Genomic DNA, 12,034 nt, shown 5'->3' on the forward strand with positions numbered 1-12,034 from the left:
CCACTGGAGAGGCCCTGTCACCTGAGCTCGTCCTGGTAGGGTGGATGGGGGACCCTCTTACCAGAACCCACATATAGTGGCACTCCACATTGTTCTAGCCCCCCTTTATTTATTTTTTTATTTTTTTATTTTTAAAGATTGTATTTATTTATTCATGAGAGACACACAGAGAGAGAGAGAGAGAAGCAGAGACACAGGCAGAGGGAGAAGCAGGCTCCCTGTGAGGACTCCGATACGGGACTTGATCCCAGGACCCTGGGGTCATGACCTGAGCCAAAGGCAGATGCTCAACTTCTGAGCCTCCCAGGCATCCCCTCTTCTTCTTCTCCTCCTCCTCCTTCTTTCTTCTTTCTTCTTTCTTCTTTCTTCTTTCTTCTTCTTCTTTTTTAACATTTTTTGAGAAATAACGATTAACAAAGCCCTCTGCATGTTTCTGCCCCGGGCTGAGCCCTGCCCTTCCCAGGCCCCCTGTTCCCAGGTTCCCCTCACTGCTAGGTGCTCACTGCAGGTTTGCTGAGCAGTATGAGGTAGCTCATCCTTGTTTGTTGAGCTGAAGACCCTGGAGAAGATTTTGAAGATAGAGATATTAATCAAGGGCCACATCGCTCAATGTAACCCATAGATACTTATTATCTAGGAAAAAAAAAAACACTATTTTTTTAACAGAATTTTCCCCGTGTACCATGTATACAGTTTCATCTTTTCTTTCCTCACTTAAAGAATGTCCCCATGCCACTAAAGATACTTTTTCATGTTTGAATAATAGTCCACCATCGGAATAACCTACGAAGTCACTTAATTATATTGTATTGTGGAAGACTTAGAGCGTGGCAAATTTTGCATGGAATAATATTAGAAACGACATCTTGGTGCACAAAGTTTTTTAATATTTCATCTTACGTTCCTGGCTATATGTCCAGAAGTAAAATTATTGAGCCCAAGAGTGACAACATTTAAAAATCTCTCCTCTTACTTCTGCTGAGACCCCCTCGGTTGTACCCCATGACTGGTGTTGAGAGGTGTCCATGTACTCCCCACAGAATTTCTGTGGGTCATTGGTGCTCAGAGCACCTCCAGGACATGCTCGCTGGTGTTGGGCAGCTGACAAAGGGCAGCAGGTACATCGCAAGGTGGCGGGGTGGAAGGACCTGCCCCGGGGCTCAGGTGACGCAGGTGGTGCCTCTTCCCTGTGTGACCTCAGGGAAGCCAGTTGGCTTCCCCGGGACGTGGCTTCCTCATCTGCAAAACAGGCATTTCAGTGATGCTGCCTTGGAGGCCTGTGGGGTAAAATGCAGTGATAAAACAACCTCGGCCATTGGGGTGACAGGCAGGGTGGCCCTCAGCAGTGTCAGCACACTGAAAGCCCCCAGCTTGACAGGGGACAGGGAAGTAAACATCTCCTAAGTCTTCGGGGGATGGTGGATCCTGGCAGGGATTAAGGGAGGCATCACGATGGAGGTGACACCTGAGCCTCCCCTCGAGGATGACTGTTGTTCACAAGGTGGGGTGGGGTCCTGCGTGGGGCTGGGTTGTACCCAAGGCTGGACGTGTGGCCGGGGGAGGGCCCCTTGTGGGGATGTGCACCCCCTTCCCAGGGCATGACTTTAATGGAGCTTTACCTCTGGGATTGTGAGAGCGGGGGCCCGGGGGGCCTGGAGGAAGAAGGCTGCTGCTGCGGCAGGTGGTGGGTGGCAGGCGGCCTGCGGTATTGAGCTCCGGGCGCAGTCTGGATGCTGAGAACGAGGACACCCCCGTGGTTCTTGTTTGGGCCGGTTTAGTAACAGTCGAGTTCGGGGATTCCTAATTCAGGAGAAAGCGTGCTGTGATTTGGGGAAGGGGCAGGAGGAACATTTTGTTGGCACATAATGGACTTGGGAGTGTCTGGAACACTCACATCATGACAAATGCGTGTCCTACCCGTGGGAGCTCCTTCTGTGCCAGACGCAGGCCTGGCTCCAAGAACACGCAGGGAATGTCACAGAGCCCCTGTCAGGTGCTATCCCCTGGGAGGGCCTATGACCGGCAGGCCTATTAGGGGACGTGGATTGGGTGGTGTTGGGCTTGCACCGGCGGACTTGGAGAACGGGCGAATGTCAACCAGAATGAGATGGCAGCGCCACAGGCAAGAGCAACAGAAGGGGGGCCCAGAGGGTCAGCTTGTGCCATCCTGGAAGCCCATGCAGTTGGGGTGGGAGGGACCTTGAAGTGGCTTCCCCTAGGGGTGTGAAGGTGGGCGTGTGGAGCCCAGGTCGGGGAAGCAGAGGGGCTTCTCCCCCGTGCCTGCTGGGGTCCCTTCCTGGGAGGTCCAGAGGGCAGGCATGTCAGGGACCCCTCCGTCCCACACCCTACCTCCTAGAAAACCGTGGCCACAGGTATCCAGGTGACAGAAAGGCTCACTCACCACCCATACCTCTTAGGAGGGCTTTGTCGTGGATGAGGCTGTGGATTGCTGTGTGCGGTTCCACCCGACACGGTAGTGATTGTTGCTTTGGGGCCGTGGACTCATCAGTGACACCCCTCAGCTGCACCCAGGAGCTTCTGGGTGTGCACGGCGCCACCTCAGGAAGAAGACAGACGGCGTGGGACTGAGTGGGGTCTGATGACACTGCATCCTGCTGGGCCTGGGGGAGGGAGCGCCCGAGGGGTTAGGCTGATGCCAACGCAGTCACGTCTGTGCCTTTGCAGAGCTGGAGATGCCGCCTCTAGGCTGGGGCTGGGGGCGCCCAACAAACCCTGGGAGCGTGATGGGGATTTCCCATTTCTGGGTTTCCGGAGCTGAGACAGGAGTGCCTTGTGTGTTCTGCACACACTGATGGGTGGCCGCCCGGGGTGGGGGGACGGTGGGCAGCCTTGTCTCCATCCAGTGAGGACACAGACCTGCAGCGACGGGCCTCCCAGGCTGAGCCATACTGGTTTGGGTAAAGTCTTTCCTTGAAATTAGTTTTGATTAATTGCTAGGGCATGAGTTGGGCTTTCATAGAAGCTGGTAGACCAGGTCTCTGAGGGTGATCCCAGGGGATCATCGTTTGGGGGAGGGTTGGAGGGCGGCTCAGGCACAGGCCAGCACACAGGGACCTGGCCCTGCGTCTTCAGATGGACTGCATCTGCCCAGATGGCTTCCTAGCCTCATGTGTCCCCGTTGGAACCCACAGAGGTGGACCTCGGGGCCCTGGCCTGGCTTGCTAACAGGTGGGAGGCTGCCCAGGTCTCCTGGAGTGGGGCCCGGGCTGAGGACCTGAGCTTCAAACCGCCAGGACCCAGGACTGTCCTGAGCCCTTAGTAATTATAGATAAGATGAAGATGACATTCAACTTGGCACTTGGCAATCTTTTTTTTTTTTTTTTTTTTTTTTTTTTTACTTTATAAGCTTTACATTTCACAGTGGGGTGGGGGGGCTTGGATTGTCCGGAGTATCACCCAGGTGCTGGTGCCTGTAGCGACACCTCCTGCACTGTGGGTTGTCATGCTGGCAGCACGAGGCACTAACTGCAATGCCCAGGTTTGTTAGTGGACTGCCCTTCTGTGTGGAATTCAGCTGTGAAACACGTGAACGCTCGTGCTCAGATGGCTCGATGCCAGCACGCAGGTGTAGGGAGGCATGGGCAGGGATGCCGAAGGCTCCAGCCCAGAGGGACTGACCCAATGTCCGAGCCCGTGGTGCTCCCCGGGCGTGCCCAGGGGTGCTTGCTGCTACCCCAGCCTGAAGCCCTCCGTGTGTAGGTGCCAGTACTCCCCCCTCACGTCCTCCTGCCCCCGGCGTCCGCCCCTGGGCGGCCGTGATGTTCCGTCTCTCCTATCAACCATTCCTGAAGACGTGTGTGCTCTTTGCCTGGTTCCCTTAGGATCAGGCTCTGATAACGTGATAATGAGTGATCATATTTAATGAGACACCCCTCTTGCATCATCTCAGTGCATTTTACAAGGGGCTTCCTGGAAAATGTCTTAACCCCAAATTTCCCAAAGAACGCATAGAACACTAGTTCGGCTAGTTACTTTGTCCAAAAAAATTCAAAATACATAAAATTATATTGGTAAAATAAGTTAAGAGCTGGTGCCTGCAGTTAGCTATCCTTGGGAATGAACAAGATCTGTCACATACTAAAGGATTTCAAATGTCCTGTAGTAAAAAAAAAAAAAAAAATCAGGTTTCATCCAATGATTCGTGTGCTCTACAAAGCCCTCGTTCGTGTGACACCTGTCAGTGTCCTGTAGTTCCCTCCGGGAGGTGATGCCTTCAACCCCAGAGATCACTCTGCTGTGCACTTGTGGCTGGAGGGAGGCTGTCGTTGTGTATACTCCAGGCTTTGTTAAAATTTTAAAAAGGGTGTTTTTATTGTGGTAAAATCTTCAAAATGTGGGAGTGAACCTTTTAAGCATCTTCTGGCAGACAGTTCAGCGGCTTTAAGGACACCCACACTGTCGTGCAGCCATCCCCACCATGTGTCTCCAGAACGTTTAATCTCCCTGGGGCTGAAACTCTGTCCCCATGAAACGCTGCCTCACGTTGCCTTCCTCCAGTGTGGGTCCCTCCAGTGTGGGTCCCGAGTATCACCCTTTCCTGCCTGGCTCCTTCCACTCAGTGCAGTGTCCCTGTGGTTCATGCACATTGTAGCAGGTGCCTGTCTCCCTGCTCTCCAAGGCTCCACGCTGTTCCGTTGAGTGTATACACATAGTTTTGTTCATCCATTCATTTATCAACAGGCGTTTGGGTTGTTTCCACCTTCTGGCTCTTGTGAATAAAGCTGCTTTGTCCAGCTGTGGCCCCGTGTCACCCGTCCGTCATCCCTGTGCAGGTGATAATCTGCTTTGTCCGCACTGGGGGGGGGGGCTTCTGGTGCTACTTTTTGTCTTTTTTAATTTTTTTTAAAAGATGTTATTTATTTATTCATGAGAGACACCGAGAGAGGCAGAGACACAGGCAGAGGGAGAAGCAGGCTCCTCGCAGGGAGCCCGATGCAGGACTTGATCCTGGAGTCCCGGGATCGTGACCCAAGCCAAAGGCAGACGCTTAACCACTGAGGCACCCAGGCATCCCTTGTCCTTCTTTTTAAGTGAAGACCAGAGTATTTTTATGGCTTGCCGTCGAGGAGGCTGTTTATTTTTGGAAAGCCTATGATACTGTCTGTGGAATGTCTTGCCCTGAAAGTTGACAGGTGCCACCTGCTGGGGAGGCATGAGGGACCCACACATCAATGAGGAAAGGAACAGCACCCGGGTGGAGGTGGCAGGGCTCCCCTTCCACCCCGCCACAGCGGCTACCCTGATGTTTTTACAGAGTGGGCAGGTCCTGGCCCTCTGGGTGAGGCTCCCTTGCTGCCGGCGTACTCGCCCGGGAGGACGGGGGATGTCGTCCTGGTCGAAACCTAATTTCCGTTGCAGCCATAGCACGGGTCATCCCAGAAAGCGGGGGGTAGCCTCGTAGCCTGGGAGCTTGGCTGAGAAACATCTTTTTAAAGATCATCTAACTGCTGGGGAGGCCGTGTCCTTGAAGATGATTGATTTCTCCTCACTGTGTTTCATTTTTCTCTCCCAGCTTATGTTCCCGAGGAAGAACTGAAGGCAGCAGAAATAGATGAAGAGAACGTGGAGGAGGATGGGCTGTCTCTGGACATCCAGGAAGGCGACTACGTGTGCAATGAGGACGCGGAGATCAAGGAAGCCCAGAGCTACCAGAACTCGCCCGTCAGCACTGCAACGAATCAGGACGCGGGCTACGGGTCGCCCTTCAGCGAGAACAGTGATCAGCTTGTCCACTTCAAAAGCTCGTCCTCCAGAGAAGAGAAGGAGGAGCAGCAGGCTGCAGACAGCGTCTCCTACCCCCAGGACAGCTTGGCGCAGATCAAGGCCGTGTATGCCAACTTGTTCTCTGAGTCCTGCTGGTCCAGCTTAGCTTTGGATTTGAAGAAGTCGGGTTCAGCCACCAGCACCAACGATGTGGGCCCGAAGGAGAGCACCACGCCCGCGCCCACGCCCCCCACCAGTACGGCGGGCACCTCGGGCACCACAGCAAGCACCCCCAGCTCCGGCTCGGGCTCGGGCTCTGGGGGCGGCGGGAGCGGCGGCTCAGGGTACGACTGGCATCAGGCCGCCCTGGCCAAGACGCTGCAGCAGACGTCATCATACGGGCTGCTCCCTGAGCCCAGCCTCTTCAGCACCGTGCAGCTCTACAGGCAGAACAACAAACTCTATGGCTCTGTGTTCACAGGCGCCAGCAAGTTCCGCTGCAAGGACTGCAGTGCCGCCTATGACACGCTAGTGGAGCTGACGGTGCACATGAATGAGACCGGGCACTACCGCGACGACAACAGGGACAAGGACTCTGAGAAGACCAAGCGGTGGTCCAAGCCCCGGAAGCGCTCACTGATGGAGATGGAAGGCAAGGAGGACGCCCAGAAGGTGCTCAAGTGCATGTACTGCGGCCACTCCTTCGAGTCCCTGCAAGACCTGAGCGTCCACATGATCAAGACAAAGCATTACCAGAAAGTGCCTCTGAAGGAGCCAGTACCGGCCATCACCAAACTGGTCCCTTCCACCAAGAAGCGTGCCCTGCAGGACCTGGCGTCACCATGTTCCCCCGAGCCGGCTGGGCTGGCCACGGACGCTGCGCCCAGCGAGGCAGCCAAGGACCAGAAGACCGCCAACCCCTATGTGACGCCCAACAACCGCTACGGCTACCAGAACGGCGCCAGCTACACCTGGCAGTTCGAGGCCCGCAAGGCGCAGATCCTCAAGTGTATGGAGTGCGGCAGTTCCCATGACACCCTGCAGCAGCTCACTGCCCACATGATGGTCACCGGCCACTTCCTCAAGGTCACCAGCTCGGCCTCCAAGAAAGGGAAGCAGCTGGTGCTGGACCCCGTGGTGGAAGAGAAGATCCAGTCGATCCCACTGCCCCCGACCACGCACACCCGGCTGCCTGCCTCCCACATCAAGAAGCAGCCCGACTCTCCCGCGGGGTCTGTGCCCGCTGAGGACAAGAAGGAGCCCGAGAAGGACAAGGTGTCACCGGCGGCCGGCGAGGCGGAGAAGAAGGTCAAGGAGGAGAGCGAGGACGCCCCCGAGAAGTTTGAGCCCACCACCCTGTATCAGTACCTCCGCGAGGAGGACCTGGACGACAGCCCCAAGGGTGGGGTGGACATACTGAAGTCCCTGGAGAACACGGTGTCCACGGCCATCAGCAAGGCCCAGAACGGCGCGCCGTCGTGGGGTGGCTACCCCAGCATCCACGCGGCCTACCAGCTGCCCGGTGCCGTGAAGCCGCTGCCGGCCGTGCAGAGCGTGCAGATGCAGCCATCCTACGCGGGCGGCGTGAAGCCGCTGTCGTCGGAGCACAGCGCGCTGCTGCACTCACCTGGGAGCCTCACGCCGCCACCGCACAAGAGCAATGTGTCGGCCATGGAGGAGCTGGTGGAGAAGGTGACCGGCAAGGTCAGCGTGAAGAAGGAGGAGCGGCCTGCAGAGAGGGAAAAGGGCTCTCCGGCCAAGGCCATATCTCCCGTGGCCAAAGAGAACAAGGACTTCCCCCGGGCCGAGGAAGGCGGTGGCAAAGTGCAGCAGAAGAAGGTCCCCGACGCCGAGGTGGCGAAGGCCAAGAAGGAGGGTGTGCCTGACGCGCACACGCCCAACGGCACCGAGCCCCTGAAGGCCAAAGTCACCAACGGCTGTAACAACCTGGGGATCATCACCGACCACTCGCCCGAGCCCTCCTTCATCAACCCGCTGAGTGCGCTGCAGTCCATCATGAACACCCACCTGGGCAAGGTGTCCAAGCCCGTGAGCCCCTCCCTGGACCCGCTGGCCATGCTGTACAAAATCAGCAACAGCATGCTGGACAAGCCGGTCTACCCTGCCACCCCCATCAAGCAGGCCGACGCCATCGACCGCTACTACTATGAGAACAGCGACCAGCCCATTGACCTGACCAAGTCCAAAAGCAAGCCCCTGGTCTCCGGCGCGGCCGACTCCGTGGCGTCGCCTCTCCGGGAGAGTGCGCTCATGGACATCTCCGACATGGTGAAGAACCTCACGGGCCGCCTCACCCCCAAGTCCTCCACGCCGTCCACCGTGTCCGAGAAGTCCGATGCAGACGGCAGCAGCTTTGAGGAAGCGCTGGACGAGCTGTCGCCCGTGCACAAGAGGAAGGGGCGGCAGTCCAACTGGAACCCCCAGCACCTGCTCATCCTGCAGGCCCAGTTCGCCTCGAGCCTGCGGGAGACGCCAGAGGGGAAGTACATCATGTCGGACCTGGGTCCCCAGGAGCGGGTACACATCTCCAAGTTCACCGGGCTGTCCATGACCACCATCAGCCACTGGCTGGCCAACGTGAAGTATCAGCTGAGGAGGACAGGGGGAACAAAGTTCCTGAAGAACCTGGACACAGGGCACCCTGTGTTCTTTTGCAACGATTGTGCCTCTCAGTTCAGAACTGCTTCCACGTACATAAATCACCTAGAGACACACTTAGGCTTCAGCTTGAAGGATCTCTCTAAGCTGCCGCTAAATCAGATTCAAGAACAGCAGAATGTTTCGAAAGTCCTGGCCAGCAAAGCTCTGGGCCCGGTCGGGGCTGCCGAGGACGAGTTGGGCTCCACATTCCAATGCAAGCTTTGCAACCGGACCTTTGCGAGCAAGCACGCAGTCAAACTGCACCTCAGCAAGACCCACGGCAAGTCCCCCGAGGACCACCTGATCTATGTGACAGAGTTGGAAAAACAATAGCGTCCAGGTATGCAAGGGACCGCGGCACATTGCACTACACGTCCTCCTTGTACTGCACTAGGCCTGGCTGAGCCTCCGAAATCAGCCTTCCCTTTGTTGCCGAGCTGGCTGTCTGGACCTTGGTTTTTCTTACACATATTTTGTAGTTATATTTATATGCTCTTTGTCCGATTGTGCATGTTATTTTTCTTTTTCCGTGAGTCAAAGTCTGACCTTTATTTTCAACATCTGTTCTTGATGTTAAGCTATCTTTTGTAGGAAATAGTGGGGCACACTACTCAGAGACATTTATTTAGCAGAGAAGAAAGACACAAATAACAATGATAAAAAGACATCCTAAAATTACAAAGTTGCCATGACAATAAAGGTCATAGAACCTAGTAGTGTCAAATTTAACCCTTTGAGGACTGCAATTGCATTTCTGTGCCTTTCACTCAAAAAAGAAAAAAAAAGGAAAAAAAGGCTTAAAGGCATTTCATTCAGATCAAAAGCTGTGTCAGACACAAAACTTATTTAATAATTAAAAATGAGCTTTTATATGCAGAACTGGTTTGTGAAGGAAACATGCATGCAGCTGTTGGAAGATAGAAGGTTGTCTAGGACTCGTGGGGTTAGGAAGCCACAGCTTTACACACTGAAAACAAAAAAACAAAACAAAAAAACCCACCACCACCACCACCACCACCACCACCACCACCACCACCACCAAACACCCCAGTTGCCACTATGCCCAAACCCTCTGGATGCTGAAAAAAAAATGCCACTTTTGGCAAAAAAAAGTATGCAAGCTATTATTTAAAAATGTGTAAAAATGCTATTTCTTTTTTCCTGTAAAATACTGCGGTTTATAGTTATTTACAAATGTAAGCTTTGGTATAAGCTGACCTTTCTATAGCGTGCTGCATTGGTAAATGAAAAAACATGGGGCAAATGTTGGAGTCCTTTCCTTGTAAATTGCCAGCATCAGCTTAAAAACCCCTATATGTTACATATCGTACCATTTTAATCTATTCAACTTTCTTTGTACCTTCTGGCTGTATGCTTTCTCTTTTAACTTTTTATATTGTCATTTTATATTAAATTTCTGTGTATATAATGTAAAACCACAATTTTTGAATAAAATTTAGTTCCTGCAGCTTGATTTAAATAGAGAAATTTTACTGGCACCTGCATCTTTCCAGATGCATGTATATCAGACAAAAATAAATAAATGAAAACAAAGCAAGCAATGCACTATTAATTATACATTTTGATGTTCTATCATTAATATTGTACAGTACATTTTGGTTCACACAATTAAATCCACTGTTTTCTCAAATGTAAAATAAACCCACATGCAGTTCTTGATTTACATAGATTGTCATGTCGTCATTCTATTGCCTTTGAGAAGTTATTTCGGCGGCAAGAGGTATTGCTTATGCGATTGACCGACAAGAATTCTATTCAGAATCACCGTTTCATGATTTGTGTGCTGACGTGCTCCGTTCAAATGATAAGTATTGCTTTTTTTTCAGTATTGCATTTTTTAAAGATGATAATTAAAATGTTTAACTCCACTGGGTGCCACAGATTATTGAGTTTGGCCACCGAGCGATGGGTCTCCTGTACGTGCATGGACCGGCTGCTTCCTTTGGAGGATCCTCGTGGACCATTTGAAAGTGTTGGCAATGATCCTTAGTGTGAATCCAGGGACTCAGTGGGAGTGGGTGGGGGTGGAAGGGTGGGTCTGGCTCTAGCAGTGAGGACCCTGGGGAACTTGGAAGCAGTTTCGTGTTACTCCAAAGAGGAAAGCCTGATTTCTGCACGTCTAAAATGGCACAGTTTTGAAAAGCTGAGCTGCTCCTTACTTGTGTTTGGGACCAGCATTCCTCCTGGAGGTTCCTCTGGAGCACCGAGGGGCGCCGCCGAGCAGGCTGCCAGGACTCCTGGCTTGTGGGCCTCCCCAGCCCTCAGCTCTAGGGCTTTCTGCATCAGGCTGCATTGAGGGGGGGCCCCCAGCCTCTCCCCTCTCCACAAGCACTTACAAGCATGAGCGGGAAAATGTCTTTTTCTACCTTTTGCTTCAGTTTTCAGAAAATTCTATCCCGAGAAAGGTTAGGAGGCACAGTGCCATGTTCAGAAGCAGCTGGGCGCCGGCAAGGATGGCTCTGTGCTGGGTGAGGACTGAGGAGGGCAGGTCGGGGCACCGTGTTTACATGGTCTTCGTGCTGATGCCCAGAGTGCCAGGGAGGCTGGCTACATGTCCCCCCACTTTCTCCATGGGGAGGTAGCTCTGTCCTTTAGGAGATCCAGCCATTTCGACATTTCGGTCCAATTACTGGGTGATTATGTACTTTGGGCTCAGGGGGGTGACAGAGAATAACAACGAGGCCTGTGGCAGGAGTGTGAGGTCTTTGCACGATGACCCTATGAAGTCCTGTCTGTTTTACCACAGGCCCACGTGTGAGTGGTTCTGTGATTTGCGCCCTGGAGTTGAAAGAGCAGGTGCGGTGGTGTGAAGGGAGGTCAGAGGCTCGGGCGGGGTCCACTGGGTTCAGTCCCAGCGGGCAGCGGCTAAGAAGGCATCTGGAATCTGCTGACCACTGGGGCTTGGACCCAGAATTTGGGTTTTCCTTCATTAATTTTTTATTTTTCTAATTCATCATCACACTGCTATATTGTCGTCCACCCTCGTTGTCATGGACCAGTGGATGGAGGGCTAAGTTCTACTGTTAGTACTACCCTAGTTCCATGGAGAGGCGCTTCCTGGTGCCTGGGACCTTTCTCAGTGCTTCACACACGTTACCACACTCAGGCCTCACACCTGTATTCAGAGGGCCCTTGCCTGCACGTGAGGAGCCCAGCGCAGCACAGACTTGCCCAAGGTCACGTGGCTTGTGAGGGCCAGAACCGGGCTCAGAGCCTGGGGAGCTCTGCCCAGCTCCCCATCACCCTCTTTAATGTGCCCTAAGTGGGGTCCGCCCTAGGCCCCTGGTGAGGGTGTTGCCGTGCGGGTGCTGGGCCTCTCTGGGCAGGGCCCCTGCCTCTCTCTGCTGAGCGGTCAGGTGACGCTAACGAACAGGACGTGGGCAGCCACCCTGAGCAGACGTGCACTCTTCAGTTCACCTCCAACTCCAGCCCACATCAGGTCACGAGGCGGGACAGCTCATTCTCTTGTTGGATCTGAAAAGTAAGTTGAAATAATGTTTGTAATGCATGCAGTCATATTTGCAGCTTGAGCCTTGGCTCTAATACCTAATCTTTTTTTTTTTTTTTTCCTGTAAGTGTGGGACTTTTAAGAGTTCGAGATCTTCCTCAGAATGTGGTTTAGGGGGTA

The 12,034-nt window shown here is 53.5% G+C and overlaps 1 protein-coding gene across 5 annotated transcripts in view; it reads left to right on the plus strand.

The window, feature by feature from the left end:
• TSHZ1 (teashirt zinc finger homeobox 1) overlaps nt 1-10,069 on the plus strand; it is a 78,116-nt gene extending 68,047 nt beyond the window's left edge. For all 5 annotated transcript variants that reach the window (XM_072758126.1, XM_072758125.1, XM_072758123.1 and 2 more), the window contains one exon: nt 5,534-10,069. In XM_072758126.1, the coding sequence (XP_072614227.1) occupies nt 5,534-8,718 (3,185 nt within the window). In that variant the 3' untranslated portion in view covers nt 8,719-10,069. The remainder of the gene's footprint in view (nt 1-5,533) is intronic.
• Nucleotides 10,070-12,034: the final 1,965 nt, after the last annotated feature.

The sequence above is a fragment of the Vulpes vulpes genome, chromosome 5 (assembly GCF_048418805.1).
Source record: "Vulpes vulpes isolate BD-2025 chromosome 5, VulVul3, whole genome shotgun sequence".
Lineage (NCBI taxonomy): Eukaryota > Metazoa > Chordata > Mammalia > Carnivora > Canidae > Vulpes > Vulpes vulpes.